The following is an 18712-nucleotide window of genomic DNA, read 5'->3' as shown; positions in this document are numbered from 1 at the left end:
CAGGGAGACTTTGAAATATTTCCAGAGTGTCCTTAATTCATTTGAAATGCGTGAAAAATTTGAATTTTATTTAAGAACAAGTGGGGGGAACCATTTAATCAAAAACTTGAGAGCAAAAGATGGCTGTGAGGAAAGAATAATTTCATACTTGCTAGACATCACTATAACAGATTACATAGAACATTTGGCTGATTTGAATTAGAATCCACATGCCTCCTCCACCCCCAACCTTCTCTTTTCATCTCATTAGAGCCTCTTCTTTCTACCCTCAAGTGTGGTTTCGATATGACTAGGGAATGGACACTAAAAATATTTCTGGAATGACGTGACCCTCTCTCGCCCCATCCAGGAAAGGGACAAGGCTTCACAAGAAACAGCACATGCTTTCCTTTCATTTCTGGGAGTCCCGGGGTCAACCTACAGATGCTGCTTCCTCCGTGGCCGATGGCATTCAGACTCCTCACTGCTGCCGATGGTGCAAGGCAAACAACTGGACAGGACAGCTCAGCTACAGAACACTGGCCACAGTCTCGGCCAGAGCAGCAGCCCCCCAGCCACAGACCACCTCCACCACCTCATCCAGGAGCCTTCCCACCTCCCTCAGGCTTGCTGCGGCCCCGCCACAGGGGCTGAAGAACTGGGAGGTGGTGGCAGCAGTGGCAGCGGTGCCTACAGCCTTGGGGCTAGTCCAGATACGTGGGACCCTGCTTCGGGCAACTCTGCAGCCCCTCCGGGGCCGGAGACGGACCCAAGACTTCCCCAGCGCTCACCATTGTCTCTTCCTGTCGCTGAAACCTGGGCAAGGGCTCATAATGGAAGCTGCCCCTCCTGAGCTGAATTGGAAAGCAAGTCAGGCGGAGGTGGGGGACGGAGTGAGCAGTGCTCAAGACAGCCAGGAGCTCAAGCAGCAGCTGTGGCCACTTCCCAAGCCTTCAGCCTCCTCCCAGCGAGAAGCGAAATATGTGGAGATGTGTGCTTCAGCTGAAGTCCAGAGGGAGAGTCCCCGGACCATGAAACTTACCCTGGGGCACTGCCCTGGGGGTCAGAGGGCCTCTAGGAGCCCAGAGGAGAAAGCCCAAGATGAACCCAGCAGTCGAAAGTGCAAGACTCCAAGCCCCCAGAACAATCCTGCCTCCTCCGAACTCTCTAGATCCCAGCACTCCGCCTCTGAAGAGGGTGGCAACTTCTCATCTTCCTCATCCTCCTCCCCAATGAACAAAGCAGAAGAGGATGGCCTTTCCAAAATGGAGGACTCCACCACATCCACAGGGGCTCTGGCCACCTCCTCTTCATCCTTAGGCTTTGAGAGTGAGAGTGGCGAAAGTGAAGGTTGCCAGGCCGTGGGAGGAGAAGGAGAGAAAATATCAGGAGGAGGGGGAGGAGGAAAAGGAGGAGGGGGAGGAGGGGCAGTAGATGGAACAGAGTGCAGGGACATTATTGCCAAGTCCCAGGGCAGCAGGGACCCCCCCAAAGTCGAAGAGGCTCACTACATCACCACCCATGAGATCCAGCTGAGTGAGGTGGAACAGGACATGGATTTCGACGTGGGACTGGCCTCCCGCTGGGATTTCGAGGACAACAACGTGATCTACTCGTTCGTGGAGTATGCTTCCTTTGGTGGCAGCGACGAGACCCCAGGGGACATCACCAGTCTGACCGAAGAGGACGACGACAACAGCTGCTACCTCAGCACCACTCCCAGCACCAACACCACCCGGACGCCCAGCCCTACCAGCAGCGACCTGGCCCGCCCCAATGCAGGCCACAGTGGCCGCGACACCAGCAGCACGGAAGTGGGCAGTGGCCCCTCTGACAGTGGCCCCACTCCCCCACCCACTGGGCCTGGCACTGCCCCCCTGACTGAGCCCTTGCCCGAGACCCCGGAGGCAGCTTCAGGGGCAGCAGCCGCCGCCGCAAGCAGCTGTGGGAGTGCAGCAAGCCAGATCCTCCTATCAATCAAACCGGCTTCCCGGGCTATAAATGAGCCTAGCAACGTGCGTGCAAAGCAAAACATTATTTATGCTGCCAAGCATGAAGGCGACATGAGCCTCCGCGTCTCTACAGCTGCTGAAAACAATTCAAGTTCGCTGAAGCAAAACCCGGCTGCAGCAGTGGCTCAGGACCATGCAAAGAAATTCATTGCTGTCCCTGCTCGCCTGCAAACCAGGTGCGGGGCCATCCGGGCGAAGGAGCTGGTGGACTACTCCAGCGGAGCCTCCAGTGCCGTGAGCGAACTGGACGATGCGGACAAAGAGGTGCGTAACCTGACCTCCCGGGCCTTCCGGAGCCTGGCTTACCCCTACTTTGAGGCTCTGAACATCAGCTCCCGAGAGTCCTCCACCACGCTCTCCGAAGTGGGCTTTGGGCGCTGGTCAACTTTCCTGGACTTAAAATGTGGGGGTGTTGGGGCCAGGGTGGAGCAGAGCCTCCTCAGGAGCAGCGCAGCCTCTGTGGCTGCAGGTCTGAGGAAGGGCAGTGGGGCCCCGGCCACTGCCGACCAGCTCTACATTCAGTCCAAGAAGTCTCAGACCAAGGCTTTGGAGTTCGTGGTCAGCAAAGTCGAGGGGGAAATCAAACACGTGGAGACGCCCCTGTGTTTCCAGAAGCAGGTCCAGACGGGCTCCCGCGTCGTCACCCTTTTGGAGCCCCTGAATGTACGCAATGAGAGCAAAGCCAGCTCGGTCCCCGGGCCCGGCAGGGCCACCAAAGGCCCCGGCAAGGGTCCCGGGTCGGCATACACGGACGACGGCTCCGAGACCTCCGAGGGCAGCAAGCCCGCCTCCCGCGCCGATGGCCCCCAGAAGTCCAAGTTCGCCTCCAGTCTGCTCAAAAACGTCATTTCCAAGAAGATGCAGCGGGAACACGAGTTCAAAATGGAGAGGGGAGAAGTCACAGATACATCCCACCACCTCGCAGGCACCTCCAAGGAGACGGAGGGTGCCCGCGGGAGCGAGAGGCAGGGAGAGAGGGGCCTGCAGAGGCAGAGCTCTCGTCACTCCGAGGCCGGCTCCGAGTACACCGTGGTCAGCATGTCCGACGCGGGCGGGGAGGGGTCCGTGGCGGGCTCCAAATCCCCAATCTTCAAAGCCAGTACTCCTCGCGAGCGCAACGCAGGCCCTGGCCGGAATTTCACCGATGGACACACAGAAGTGTGTGAAATTAAAAAGAGTGCCTCAGAGACCGTCAAGAGCATCTTCCTCCGCAGTCAGAACAGTGCGTTCCGGTCATGGAAGGAGAAAGAGGCCGAGAAGCGGGAGGAACAAGTCCCTATAGGGAAGCTGAAGCTGCCCAAAGGAGGCGACTGGCGGGCCGATCTCGGGGAGATTTCTGCCAGCAAGAACACCATCATGTCTCGCCTCTTTGTCCCCAACATCCAGCAGACACCCAAGGACAAGCAGCCGAGGAAGCAGGCCACCAAGTACCCTGCTGCTCAGGCCACCTCCACAGCGGTGATCAGACCCAAGGCTCCCGAAATCAAGATCCGGCTGGGAAGTGTGCAGCAGCCGAGCTCAGACTTCAACATTGCCAAGTTGCTCACGCCCAAGCTGGCCGGTGGCAGCGCCTCTAACCTGTTCAAGACCATCGAGGACAACAGCAGGGCACAGCAGAAACTCTTCCGCGGGGACAACCTAGAAAAAGTGCCCCACTTCCAGGTGAGAGACATCAGAGACAAGTCCAAGGCTCAAGGCCCCCTCCACCAGGTGAGAGATGTCAGGAAACTAATTAAAGGGTCAGGGGATAGTAGTGACAAGGGCAGTGTTACCCCAGAGCAGGGGCTGACTGGACCCAAACCCAGGCAGCTGTCTGCAGCAGCTGGCGGATCTGGATCCCTGTCCCCCATGGTGATTACATGCCAGGCTGTAGTGAACCAGAGGGAAGACAGCACGGACCGAGAGCCCAGGGAGAGCATGGGCAAATGGGGCGGCAGCAGAGTCTTGAATTCTTCCTCCCCAGAAGGGACAGTCTTGGTTCACAGGGCATCTGGCAGGCTGCCTGTGGCTACCATTGCCCCCAATAAGCCCGAGCAGGGCTCATACCTGCCTGTGCTCAAGATTGTCTCCAAGGCTTCCACCCAGAAGACCCCAGAGAAGCTCAAGGAGGAGGAGGTTAAGGAGGAAGGGAAAGCCACAAAGCCAGCCCGGAATGCCCTGGAGAAGCTGACTGCAGCCGTGAGGTCCATGGAAGAGCTGTACAGCTTCAACAGGAATGAGTGGAAGCGCAAAAGCGACCCCTTGCCTATGATGATGGACAGCCACGTGCTGTCGCTCATTGCCAGTGAGGAGAGGGAAGGGGTAGTGGGAGCTGAGGGAGACCACGACAAGCTGTCCAAACGGCTGGGTGAGGTGGAAGAGCGGGGCACAGGAAACAAAGCTGGTGTGGTCCTGCGAGGGGCCCCCATAGAACGTCTGCAGCGGAGAAACTCCAACCCCAGCGCTGAGAGTGTGTCTGCCAGGGCAGCGGCCTTTGAGAACCTGGCCAGGGAAAGACCCCGATCTCTCTATGTTCCCCCAGTCCACAAGGATGTGGAGAGAACCCAACCCCTGCAGCCCCTCCCCCCACTCCCCAGCAACCGGAACGTGTTCACAGTGAGTGCCAGCAACATCCAGAAAACTGGGGGTGTCGCTGGCAAGTTCCCACAAGGGCCTTCTCCGGAGAGTCCTTCAGCAGCTAAGGGCATCAAATCGCAGGGACTCCGGTCCCTCAAGATCTCTCCAGCCACCCGGGCACCTCCTGATGAGGTGACCAACAGGAAAAGTGGCAGCAATTTGGAGAAGAGCAACAGTGACTGTGAGAATTACCTGACCATCCCTCTTAAAGGAAGCTCTGCTGCAGGGGAGCTTCTTAGCAGGCCTGGAGCTTCCAGGGAGGGGCCCCCCAACTCTTCAGCTGCCACTCTCTGTAGTTTACCCCCGCTGAGTGCCCGCAGTCAGGTCCCCAGTAGCTCCAAAGGCTCTCAGGTTAGTGGAACCAGCCGACCAGCTTGGCGTACCAAACCTGACAACCACCGGGAGACAGTAGCTGCCCCCCCAGGGCCACAGAGCCCCGAGCATCCCCCCACCACCATCTACCACCAGCCGCTGCTGCCCTTCACCCTACAGGGGGCCCAGCCCCAGGTCCTCTGCTTCTCCCCACCCAGCATGCCTGCCCCAGCACCTGCAGGCTCAGCTCCTGTCCCCACAGACCCCTTCCAGCAGCCACAGCCTCAACAGACCCAGCGTAAGATGCTCCTGGATGTGACAACGGGCCAGTACTATCTGGTGGACACACCAGTACAGCCCATGACCCGGAGACTGTTTGACCCTGAGACAGGGCAGTATGTGGATGTGCCCATGACCTCCCAGCAGCAGGCTGTGGCTCCCATGTCCATCCCTGTGCCTCCCTTGGCCCTGAGTCCCGGGGCTTATGGACCCACCTACATGATTTACCCTGGGTTTCTGCCTACCGTGCTGCCCACCAATGCCCTGCAGCCCACACCAATTGCTCGCACTCCAGGAGGCAGTGAGCTCTCCCCAATGGTGGCAGAGCCTTCCAGCAAAGAGGCAGCTGCAACGTTCACTGAGGCCCCATACTTCATGGCTTCTGGTCAGTCTCCAGCCTCCTCATCCTCCTCAGCCCCAACAGCCACATCCCAACTCGTAGGGGCCAAGGGCTTTGCTCAGCTGCATGGCAAGCCTGTCATCAGCATTAGTTCGCAGCCCCTGGGGCCACGGATCATTGCTCCCCCTTCCTTTGATGGCACCACCATGAGCTTTGTGGTAGAACACAGATGATGAGCAGCCACCAGGAAGCGGAATGAAAAACTGCTGGTAAGTGAATTTCACTTTGATAATCAGGTTTAAGAGAGTAAGAACAATATTTTTTTGTTTGTGTTTGAAGTGAGAGATTTACAACAAAGGAGGCTGTCTCTAGAAATGGATGTTTTGAGAGAATAGAACAAAACTGCATCCAATTTACAGAGGGGATAATTTTGCCAGGATTCCCCCTCTCTCTAGGCTTCAGTCCCCAAGGTCAGCCTTTGCTCTTTGACCTTTTCAGATTTCCTGAGTGTTTTTTCCCACCTGAGAGTAGAAGGGAGGTGAACTTTGGGTCTGTTCCTTCAGTCTGTGGTGAACGTAGTCAGGGCAAAGAAATGAAAACCCAGCTTGGATTTTGTGGAGTGAGCCTCACTCTGGTCATGACAGTCCCAGGGACAGGAGGCACTGAACATCCCAGGAGGTCATTGGAAACCCCTTCAATCTGTTTGCTCCCCAGAAGTATGGAGAAGTAAAGACAGATGTTTTCTTGTAGGAACATTTTCTAAAATCTACAGAAAATCTTTCTCCTCTTGTATCTTCCTTTTGAAATTGCTTATACAAAGCGGCTGTATTTTTTAAGCTCTTGTTTTTCAGTTTTCAGATAATCAGAACATGTTCTTAGGATGAGTTCAAGGTCTCTAATGTATCTTACACACACACACACACACACACACACACACACACACACACACTTTGATCTCTGTGGGGGAGGGAGGATTCCGGAGCTGCAGTTACTCTTTGCTTGAATGGAGTTGCTGTGTTTAATCCAGTCCTGTCCAGACTGAACACATTATGCTTTGCTGCTAATCCCTTCAAGACTGTTATTTTCATGTCTGCATTCTTTCTTCAGAAAAGAATCAACTTCCACACCTACCCCTAGCTAAAGGAAATCAGAGTAAATAGATTCCTGACAACTAAGTTAATCCAAATGTCCAAACAGGAATCCCTGGAAATACAGTACATGGAACTTGATAGGAAGAGTGAGCTTTACTTGTTCAAACCAGGACACTTCAGATCAAACACATGACAGGGCAAAGACACCTTCAGATAGGAGCGTAAAGGTGTCAGAACTGTGTGGGGACAAACTTGCCCCTTACACTCCTGTTCTCTTCAGATTGGGAAAGGGTGATATTATAAAAGCTTCTAGGACTTTCAGTCTTTGGTAAGATCATATTCTGAACCAAAAAAAAAAAAAAAAAAAAGTGATGGAAAGAAGAGAAATGCTATTTATGCTTTTATGCTTCTATGATAAAAAATATGTTATTTCTCTCTTCTCTGTTATAACTGAAAAGGAACAGGAATATTGTTGCTTTGTGCAATGAAAGAGCCTTCATTCGGGAGTTAGGATCATTGGATTTTGGAGCCACACAGCTTCTCACCAGCTGTGTGATGTTGGGCATGACAAACTTTTTAGCATTCATGTGTCATCTCTAGTGGGGACAATAAATAATATCTAACCCTAAACATGTATCTAAATATCAGATGATATAACAATGTATTGCAAGCTAAAAATTTTGTTCAAATTAAGGGATTGTTACTGAATATTATTACACTTATTGGACTGTAAGACAATATTAGGCACTGTTTAAAAAACCCTTAAATCTTTCTCTAAGAATTCAATTGAAAGCACAAGCCTCATTTTAGCTGCAATCTAGAAATACATTATTTAAATTCTTTTTCTGGAAGAGTCTGCAACAGACACTGTGTGATGATAACAGATAAAGAGGGGAGGGATAAAATTAAAGACAAATAAGTCATCTTTTGTTTAGTGTAGAAAATTAAAAAAATATTCAATATGCATGGGTAGGAGACTCAGAATTAGAGAATTAGTTTCGCAGAAGGAAAAGAGTAGCCTATAGGCAAAAGTGCTTTAATCGCTTAGACAGGTGGTGTGTTTACCTAGGGCTATTTTGGACCAACTAATGCTATGAGGCCTCTGTGCAAGCTGTGGAGGTGCAGAAGCAAGGGGAAGGGAGGACAGGGAAGAGAGGAGGGAGGATGGGGCACACACTTGCACGGTATCCTCTTAAGCAGCTGCCTTTGGCCTTTCCCCTGTCTGTTGAGTCTAGAGAGATTAGACTTGGGTTTTTTTCCAGTAGACACAGATATACATTAGAGTTTTTAGCGTTTGGGACTTGAATAGTGATATTTGAAAATTTTTCCCTTTTTGAAAGCACGATCTTTATTTTAGTAAATAAAGCCCTAAGGATAGACAGAAAGGCCAAATCTGGTTGGCAAATAAAGATTAGCTTTTTGTATGCAGGTAAAAGTTGACTTAGCCAAATTGAAATGATGAATTAAAAATTTTTCAAAACTCACCTTTTTGAACATTCAATACCACCCTCCAAAGAAAAGCCAGATGGATTTTTTTAAGTGTGTAATTCTTTTCCTTGTGTAGAAAAATTGTAAGTACTGTTCAGATATTTCAAGATGCTCATATAGATGGTCAGTGTAAGAAATCTTGAAAGGTAATTTCAGGTCAAAATTTCCTTTAAAAACCAGGCTTATTGCAGATATTTGCTTTGAGGTAGGGTAGGTTTATGTCCCCTTTTCAAATGAGAATTTGTGTAAATGATTTTATCTGACCACAGTATTTCACAGAGAAGAAAACTGGGACTTAGAAAGAAATGGTTTTACTGAGGTCCCCAGAGAATGAGAGAACCAGGACCTTTAGAACCAGCTCTTAACTCCTGGGCCACACCTTGCTCCCTGCAGACCACCCTGTGTTCCTTGGTGTGATGCATGGAGCGAAAAAGGGACAGTAAAGGAGGTGTAATGAGCTCTGAACTGGCAGCAAGGACATCTGGGGTCTGCTCTGTGGTGGCATTTGGCCATTAGCCATCTGTGTTTCCATTTGCCTCTCTGGGCATTTGTAAAATGAATGTTTCAACAAAATGCACTAATTCAACAAGCATGAATTACATGCCTACATTCTTTGAGCCACTGTGTACTCCCTGTTGGGGCCGTAAACCCACACATGGATAACACAAATTAGGGGCCTACACTCCAGCAGGAGACAGACTTGTACACACAAAACTGCAAAACAAGTGTTCAAGAACTGTCATAACCTTTAAGATTCCTTCCAGTTCAAATAATAAGTATTTCATCATCTATTTTTAGCACCACACTGCAATAGGGAGCTTCACTTTTCTTCCTTCCCATATATATTTGGACATAAACAGCTGCTGTTATCTTTTTCTGATTATTCTCTTATAAATGTTCCTTTATTAAAAAAAATTTATATTCATTTCTCTTCATCCTGTGGCCAATATACCAGTAATTCTCAGATTTTGCCATGCCACAACCCATCTAAAAAGATAATATTATTCACTTTATTATTATTTAGTACTCTCATTTCACATTGTGGTTAAGGGACAAGGCTGTGTACCCCCTGGGACCCAACTGCCCAGATGGCTACAGCAGTAACCCAATTGCAACACACCAGTGTACTAGGCACACCAGTTGCAAAACTTCACCACTTTCTTTTTTGTTGTTAGGCCTTTTTGTCTGCCTATTTTGGTTTTTAATGTTCCTTCTTCACATGATCTTTGACAACTTTTTAATGAGTTTTTTTTTTAGATTTCTGTTACTTGAGGAACATGGCTATATTTTTCCCTTCCTGACATGCTCTGCTGCCCATCCACTTAGATGCTGTATTTTTGTTTTAAGATTTTAATTGGGACTTGATGCTAAATACCATTTACAAGGGCGTAAAGATAAAATAAACATGTAATATTAACAAAAGAAAACTTTCATTGGCACAAGTAGTGGATATCAGCCTAAGAGAATTGCAATTATTTTGTTTCATTTGTATGTTTTTTTTACTGTAAGCCTTTGTTTCTTCATTTCTCCCTGTATTTCATGTTGCTCCTGCATTGTTGGTCTTTCTTTTCTATTTACTTCCTCAGAGTTATTTCTACTCCCTGTATAGGGCCCCATGCATCAGCAACTAAAGTAGCAAGAGCAAGGGCTGGATTCAGGGAGAGCTGTTTTATTATTCTAATGGGTTCCTAGACTGGTCCTTAGATCATCAAACCCAGTCTCTTTGTATTGAAATTCCAAGAGGAAATTGGCACTCAGAGAGGTTAAGTGACCCTTCCTTAGTCACAGAACCAGGACTCAAAACCTAAATATTCCATGCCAGAGTCTTTTTCTTTTTTAGAGATGGGGTCACTACATTGCCCAGGCTGGAGTTCAGTGGTGCACAGGCGCCTTCTTCTTGTTGTCCATTTCTCCTTTTCCTTTTCTCCCTAAGGTCACTTTTCTTTGATGGAGTTACTTCCTGGTGTCTGTCCCACTAGTCTCTCTTTTTTCCATTGCCATTTGCTTGAGAATTTATTTTCTGTCCTTTCCTTTTTTTTTTTTTTTTTGCAACTTGTTCCTTATTGCGGTTTCTCATTTTCCATTCACTTCAACTTGATTTAGTTCAACGTTCCACCACCTTGCTTCTTCCCTTCTCCTCACTTTTTTTGTAGTTTTGTTTTGTTTTGTTTTTTGTTTTTACCATAGATTAGACAGCTTAAAGGGTAGGACTGGATGAGTCCTCCAGCTCCCTCACCTGAATGTTCTTAAAGCATTGTACTTGGAGCCCAGGCAAGTCATCTGAAGGACAGGAAATTTGCTGCTCCGGTGCATGCAGGCCAGCTAGCTAATCTGCAGGCTATAACCTAGACGTTTTATTTTCACTTCATTCCATAGTTACCTTCATGAATTGATTAGTTTATTTCTATTTTCCCCACTAACTTGGTAGTGACTTCCTCTCCCAATTATTGTATATAGCTTCTGTTTTATTTTATCTTCTTAATGTATTTGTTTGTTTTTGCCTTTTCTTTTCTCCCTTTCCCTTTAATTGCATTGTGGCTTTCCTCTAGCTTACTATTTTATACCTTTCTTCACGATTCCATTACCTTTATATTTTCTTTTTTAACTTATCTAAAATTAATAAGAAATTAAAAGTAAAAGCTAGTATGTATTAATCATTTAGTATATACCAAGACTTAACATCATTGAATTATTAACACAGGTAGGTACTATTTTTAATCTCTGTTTGACAAATTAAACATTAACTTATCCCAGATCAACAGCTATTGAAATCCAGGCACTTGGAGCTCCGTGGCCCGTGCTCTTATAGATCACCCCCTTGCTCATCTATTTGTCTTATTCTCTGCTCTCTGGTCTCAGTTCTTTGTTGCAAATTGTCCCTCTTCCCTTATCTGTTCTTTGTGTCGCTTTCCCACTACCTAACTTCTCCAAAATTTTTCAGCCATTGCATTTTTCCTCTCGGCCACATCATTCCGCTAAAGGGTTAATTATATGAAACATTAAAGTCCTTGTGGATGGGGAAAGAGAACACAGTTGGAATTTGACTGGCTGCCCTGCTGCTAATTTTCCAAACTTCTGTTTCATTCAGAGGAAATAGAATCTTCTGGCCATTTTACTGCCGTGGAGGGTGTGTGTCTGTGTGTGTGTGTGTGTGTGTGTGTGTGTGTTGTGGCTTGGGGGAAAGGGCAGGGAAAGGGAATAAGGTAAGAAACTGACCCTGAATCTGTCAGTGTTCAGCATGTACTGAAACTCTATGTGTGTTTTTCATTTGATTAAAAAACTAGCTGTCCTTAGAACATTGTATGCCCCAAAAAGAAACCTGAGCCAGCTTAAGGACTCCTAGGAGCTGTGGCTCCCAGCGGTGGGAGAATTTTTGTTTATGTAAAGCAGAAGAATGTGGGCTGTAAAGGTAAGGGTGAAATCTTCTTGGATGCCAGTGGATTAAAGCATTTTAGTTGAAGGGAAGCTGTGTGGCTTTTACTAAACCACAAGTACGTGTGCCTTGAAGTCAGGCAACCCCAACTCAGATTCTAATACTGTTACTTACTAGTCTGAGTAACTAGTCTTACTTACTAGTCACAGTGTAGTCCAGGCAAGTGACTTGCTGTCACTGAGCCTCATTTTCCTCATCTGTAAAATGGGGTACACTTCAGGAGAGTAGTGAAGACTGAATTATAAAACCATGACAGAAGACATAGCACATAGTACATGGCTCGTAGTAAGCGTTCAAGCTCCCTTGAAACTAGATCCTCATAAATGCCTCAGAATCCCCTTATCTTCTCAGGGCCCCTCACCAGAGCAGAAAATCAGCCCTTATCAATGCAGACTCCCAGGGTAAGCATCATGGACCTGTGCCCAGGATTACTCTGTATTTCCCCAAACCGGAGGCAGTGCCCACAGCTCTGCAGTCCTCTTTGAGCTAGCTGGCTGATCTCTCAGGGCAGGCCAGTTGGCTGTGTGTCAGGGTACTCTAGTATCCCCCAAGGCCTTCCAGAATGTTATACAACTCTGAACGTAGCTTGCCAGCTGTGTGTGGTGATTTTCCCCTCTGTCTGGGCACAGGCCGGCGTGGAGAAAGGGAAAATCTGACCCAGCATCCGTGTTGAACTCTGTCATGTGTTCTGGTCCTAAAACCACGGGAAGTCATCCAGTTAAACTCCCTGGTGACACAGTGTAGTCATCCCTTCGTCTTTACTGACTTCTTCATGATCCATTCTACCGCAGTAAATGTTTGTGAGACCTCTAACAGGGTAGCTATATTGGCGATTTTTATTACTTTTTCTTTAATAGGAATTGGGAGCAACTTTACTACTTTTCAATTTCAAACCAAATTCCTCTGAAATTAATATAAGCAGAAGCGATATTCTGTGACTATCCAAAAAGGCAATATCTACACTATCAATCCCTAAATACGATCCTAGCAAATTGTATAACCAGATTTCTCCTTCATTTCTCAGACTATTACCTTCCTATAGTGCAATCTCTCTCGACTGTTTCTTTCTTTTCTCTCTCTGTCTCCCCTCAATGTCTTCTCACTGCTCAAGGAGTCTTTTCAAACCTTGCCAAGTGATAGGACTCAGCCAGAGTCGTTATCAAATCCTTGGATCCACATTGAAATTATTCTTCTTAGTCCCATATTTTCTTTTCTCCCTCTTGTAATTAAATGTTCTTTTCGTATTGCTGCTTTTTATGTCCTAAGGTAGAAAAACTTACATTTAGCAAATGAGAGGTCTCCAAATTCACAATGGTCCCGTTCATCTTGCAGGTCATTCCTCAATATAAAGTACAACACAATAAAATAAACATGGAGTATATACGTATAAGCTTAAAAATTATTCTTATTGACTTCTTTTTTAAAACACATATTTAAACAGGTTTGTTTCTAGATGACAGAATTAAAATGTTCCTTGCCTTGCTACTCTGAGTGCATATAATTGGCTAGATAGCTGTTATTTGATACTTCTTAGAGGTTATTTTTCACATGAGCCTTCTTAATCCCTAATAAATATTACCTGTAGGCCACTCTATTTCTGTTTTCATAATATTATGTTCAAATATCAACTCCCAAATGTTAAAAAAAACTTACTTAGGTAAAGTTCTGGTAGATATACTAGAACTTATATGGAGATAGAGAGAAAAGACTAACCTTCAATAAGCTTTTGAACATGTCAATCCTGTTCTAGAATGGATTTAACTAAGTTAGGTTCTCACTAGTACATCTTATTTTGAACAAAATGTACTATGTGAATTTCCACATAATTTAAGTACTGGTCATTTGCTTTACAAGAATTCTTAGTATGGAGTTTACTCATTTAATAAGATTGATAACTAAATTTCAAATGTTTCCATTTAGCTTAAATATTTCTTCATGCTAATATTAGAAACATATTGATTATATTATTTTATCTTTGCTATGAATGATTTCAATGAAACGGAACATTTAATTTTAAAGTCATTTTTGAAGAGTTGATTAGATTTGATTCAAGTTCCACTTGGGGCAATTTCTTGAAGTTCGCATAATGTTTAGTAAGTTCGTAAACACATTTGCCAAGCACATTTTAAAATGTTAACTTCATTATTAACATTGAAATTAGTCAAACAGTTAAATAAAATGTATTTTAATATTTTTCTTGTTTCGTAAAAGTGAAATTTGCTTCTAGAACTAAAAATCTTTTCCTTGACTATGTTTTTTTTTAATTTTTTTATTTTATAGGAGCAAGACAAAAAGATGGAGTATTCTTCTTTAATCTGGAATTTGCATTGTAATAGCACTAAGAATTAATTCATCTGAAAAACTTCTTCCACATGTGTTATTCTTAATTTTTGCTTCTTATAAGCCAAGTGTGTAAGTTTCTATATTTTTCTGAACAATCCTCTTAAGGCAGTTTTTATTTTAATTTTATTAAGTTGATTGAATGGTTGCATTTTTTTCCCTTTATGACTATTTCTTTTTATACTTCAACACAGGATATAAGCTTTCTATTCACCTCCCTCCCCCCGTACTTGTGACTCGACAAACAATTCCTTTGTTCCCATTGTTCATTCAAAACATGCAACAGAATGGGATTGATTCTGTTGTAAACCAAGCTAGTAAATGAGTAATTTGGATCATGAATCTCCTTATAGGTTCTTGGAATATATCAAGACTAGCTGGCTGAGTTGTAATACATATTTAAGTTTTCAATATGATGGTCTGCTCTTTGAATCATATATCAGCCAAACCTACCCATTCTCTTGGTTATGCTCTATATGTTCTTTTATTAGGTTTGGCATGATTTCAAATGTGATTGTGAAAAATGGTGGTTTTAATGTTTGTGCTTTATTTTATTTTCCCATTTGTACAATGCCACGACACTATTTGTTGCCTTAAAATAGAATGGCTTGAAATATTGGAAAGCCAATGATTGCATCTAAAATTAAGTACTTAGTCTCAGAAAGGTATAAAATTTTCCTTTAAGAATCCAATTATTTTTGTGGGTGCATAGCATTTTTCTTTTCTTCAATAATTCCCTCCATAGTTGCATACTCATGTCTCTCATGGATTGTTTGGAGTCTAAAGAGTGACCCATTTGGGGCAGTAGAGTAGAATATGGCACTAATTCAGTGGCTCTGATTCACTCCAGCCCTAGCCTCCCTATCCCAATAACAGTAACCTAGAGTTACAGCACTTGCTCCTTATGAGGATGAGGCAGGTTTGAAGAGATGTCAAGAATCCAAATCATGGAATCTTTTATCGACATTTAATACTGTCTCAGCTGTAACCCAATTCTGAAGGCTATTTGAGTGAGTGTTCACAGGGAGTCTTGAAGACTGGAAGACTTGATTGAACAGATAAATATTTAGCTTGTCATAATAAGTGTATCAATATATACTTGGCAAATGTTACATTGAAATATTACTTAATTACTTTTTAAAGGAATAATTTGAAGGTTTTCCCAGGATTTTTTTTTTTTTAAGAATCTCCTTTTATTTACCAATTTGTTTAAAGATAAAGCATTCTGGTAATTTTTTAAACACACTATTATTATTTTAAACATCAGCAATATTTGATTTCTGCTTAAATTTTCTTCATAAGCCACAGAATTTTATGCTACTCATGACAAAAAGTGTGAGTAAAAAACTAGGAGACTGAGTTTTGTATGATTTATATAATCTTATTACTTTGTAGTTATGCTTCCCATCTCAGACTCTTAAAAAAAACTTAATTTCACTTTCAGGGCCTTCCTTTAAGGGATCTTACTCTGAAAAAAAGTTCTCTTGGATATAGGGAGAGGTTTGAGGCGGGAATAGTCAGCTCTGATCACGATTCAATTGCTTGTTGTGCTGATGAGCTATGAAATGAAGCTGTAGACTTTATGAGACATGAAATATGAAACATAGTCTCTGTGTATAAAAAAGATGCCCTTGTGCCAAATTCAAGAAAAAGATATTTCTTTATCATAGAGGTCTTCTTACCCAGGCACATCAATCAACTCCCCCCAGAACTTACTTAAGTTTTCTCCACTGAGGAACAAATCTTATGGCATCGGAACTTCCTCGTTTTCAGGAGAGATTGGCTGGGTATAAGGTAACTTAATATTGACCCAAGAAAGTAGAATCCCTTTCAGAAATCTTACACTTATTTTACTGAAAGCAGCACCAAGAAACCTGCAGTATTTGAATATACCTGGTGAAACCTATACAGGATTTGGGTGGATAGTACCAAAATTGTTAAGACTGGTTTAAAGCCAAATGCGACTTTCAGGAAAAACCAGTGGCCATGTTGAATAGTGACTGCTCGCCAACTCTTCCAAAAGAGAGACAACTCCTTCTCTATAAAATGTGGTGGAGTTGAGGGCTTGGGACCCCTAATCTATGTATCAGTGTTTCTTGCCAGCAGATTTGAGTTTTGAATTCTCACACTGAGGTAAATTAGGACACAAACTAAGGAAAGAAAGAAAAAGCTTTTCATTTGTTTGTTCTATACAAGAGCCTTCACATTTTAGGAAGTTGCCAAGGACACAGTGATGTCCAAGTGGTTAAAAACGCAACTTTTAAATAATGTTCTATTAATATTATGTCATCTATTGATAATTTTATGGTTCTCTATTTCACCAAATCATACAAAGCTGCTAGGCCATTCACTACCTCCAGTGATAGGGAAAAAAATATTTTCAGGGGCATGAGGTAAATCTCAATCTTTATTTTTATTGTTTTGTCATTTCTTGAGGTTGCATGAATATTTGAATGAAGTGATATATCCTTCCTTTTATAACTCAAGTGGAATCAAACAAGAGTCTATGAAGCCTTCTGACCCATAAAACTATTACCCTAATAATGTCCCTTTAGTTACTGAACTTCCCTTTTATTTTTTATTACTATAAAACCATTAGTAAAACATTTCCTAAATAGTGCCTTGAACTTGAATCTAATCAGAATTGCAGAGTCTGGCTTTTATAATATCCTCTTAAGGTTATATGTGTGGCTCAGTTTTCCAGAAGACCCACTTTTTACTTGTTGATAAAATGGTCATATTTGAAATATGTCCTATTTCAATCGTTTCTGGAAAACTGAACACGTTTGTAACCATATAAAAATTTAATTCACCAGAATGTATTTTTTTAAAAAGTACTCAATGAAATTGCCCTCAGGATTAAGTGAAGGCCCAGATATGTAGGTAATGACATAGCAGATGGGCTCTCTATATGTCCATTTATCATGGAGTAAATAAGCTAAAGCAAATTACACCTTATATCTTTGTAACAAATCTCAACTATTGACATGCATTTCTAATACATCCTTATGTCACTGGAAATATCTGGTGATATAGATTCCTTTTTCGTATTTTCAAATTTGACATTATCATCCTTGCCTCTTAAAAAGATACATTTTAATTGTTTTCATACTTCATAGAAATCAAAGTCTGTGTTTGCTACAAATTGAATGCTCACGTTACCTGAAATAATACTTTGGACTGCAGGACAGGACAGTATTGATTCCTAAGTAGATTGACTATAATCTCATGATAAGTATGTATACGTGCATGGGAAAACAACATTCAATAATAGTCTTTGTGTTTAAAAACTATCATGGTATACATTTTCTTATGTGGTGCTTGAGGAGTTTCATTCTACAGTTTACAAGGTGTAGGTTTGCACCCCAAATTCTCAGGGTATGCTATTTCACCCAAATACTTGAAAGAAAAAGGTGCCCTGTATTTTATCAGTACTGTTGAGGGGGAAATTTTTTGTGTAAGTTTGTTTGATAAAACTGCTTATAAAAATCAAATTCGCAAAATATGTTAGGCTTTTACATAATTTCTAAGGAGATATATGTAGAAATAAGGTATATATTATCAAGAGACTGCTTATATATTCTTAACTAGCTTCTGGGTCCTAAGTAGACCTCACAGGTGCATAAAATCATTAATAAAGCATGTAGCACTTGCTAATTGGTGCCTTAAGCTTGAATCTAATCAGAACTGCAGACTCTGGTCCTGTGGGGAAAAAAACATGTCCGTCTGTGGCACATGTGAGTACTAGGCCCAGGGGAAGAGTCTGAAAATTGAACTCTTTTGTATGTCCTGTGTCTCAGAAGAGAACTGAATGTTCAGAGCAGCATTTGTAAGCTGTTAACATTCAGTATTTTGTGTTGCAACTAGAACGCATTATTAGATTTATTCCTGTTTAATTCATAATGGTGCAGAATAAAACACACACACACATCTGATTTGATTTCTTTTTCTTTTTTTAAGTTTCATAATTGCTTTTTATGGCTAGCGTTAATGGCAAAAAGTCCTTCCCAGGACTCCCTGAGTAATCTACCATAGCTGTATCCATAGAAGGTCATGCTTTCTTTTTATCCCCACTTTGAAGACGTGTGTTTCTGTATTTACACATAAATCATACTATTGTATAGTAAAGACAGCAGTGGTTGAAAAGAATGTGAACACTGTAGAAGTTATGTTGGAAAAAAGGAGAGTAAATTGTGTGATTAATGGGGAAGGTTATTGGATAATGTTGTACCCCGGACTATGAAAAAAGCTGGTGGTAAATGGGAAGAATGTGAAATTTTAAACTGCTCTCAACGTAGAAATCTGGGTGGAAAAGTTCCTACCTGAGGTCTGATATGATTCAATTGTAGAATGCAATGAGCTTGGCCAAGGGGACTTTGAATCCAGCCAAGGGGACTTTGAATCTCGACAGCTCTGAGAATCACATTTTCAGTGCATTGAATATGGAGTAAACTATTTAGACAAGGATTCTGTGAGACTAGGCTACTTACCTTTAATTGCTAGCATTTGTAAATGATTGTGCAATCTTGTGTAATGGTCGTTTATTTTGACTGTTTTGGAAAAAAAATGTTTTATTGTTTTTTTTTCCCAGTAAAAATTACTTCAAAGAAAACATGCATTGTTTGTCTTTACTTTAACTCAAAAAACAAGCTATGGATAGTTTTATTTTCTTCTACTTTAAATCCTTCATTTAATTAAAATACTCTATTAGTATTTCACATCCAGGTACTATTAATTTTCTATTGCTGTGGTAACAAATGACCACAAATTTAGTGGCTTAAGACAACACAAATTTATGATCTTACAGCTCTGGAGGTCAGAA

General features: G+C 43.2%; 1 protein-coding gene across 1 annotated transcript; it reads left to right on the top strand.

The window, feature by feature from the left end:
* Positions 1 to 349: 349 nt before the first annotated feature.
* Positions 350 to 18502, top strand: C3H4orf54 (chromosome 3 C4orf54 homolog). The gene is made up of 2 exons (XM_024246254.2): positions 350 to 5807; positions 13831 to 18502. The coding sequence occupies exon 1, from the start codon at positions 381 to 383 to the stop codon at positions 5769 to 5771; it is 5391 nt and encodes a 1796-aa protein (XP_024102022.2). The 5' UTR covers positions 350 to 380; the 3' UTR covers positions 5772 to 5807; positions 13831 to 18502.
* Positions 18503 to 18712: the final 210 nt, after the last annotated feature.

This window comes from Pongo abelii, chromosome 3, assembly GCF_028885655.2.
Source record: "Pongo abelii isolate AG06213 chromosome 3, NHGRI_mPonAbe1-v2.0_pri, whole genome shotgun sequence".
Classification (NCBI taxonomy): Eukaryota; Metazoa; Chordata; class Mammalia; order Primates; family Hominidae; genus Pongo; species Pongo abelii.
Note: the sequence above shows the minus strand (reverse complement) of the source record. Positions and strands in the feature narration are given on the sequence as shown.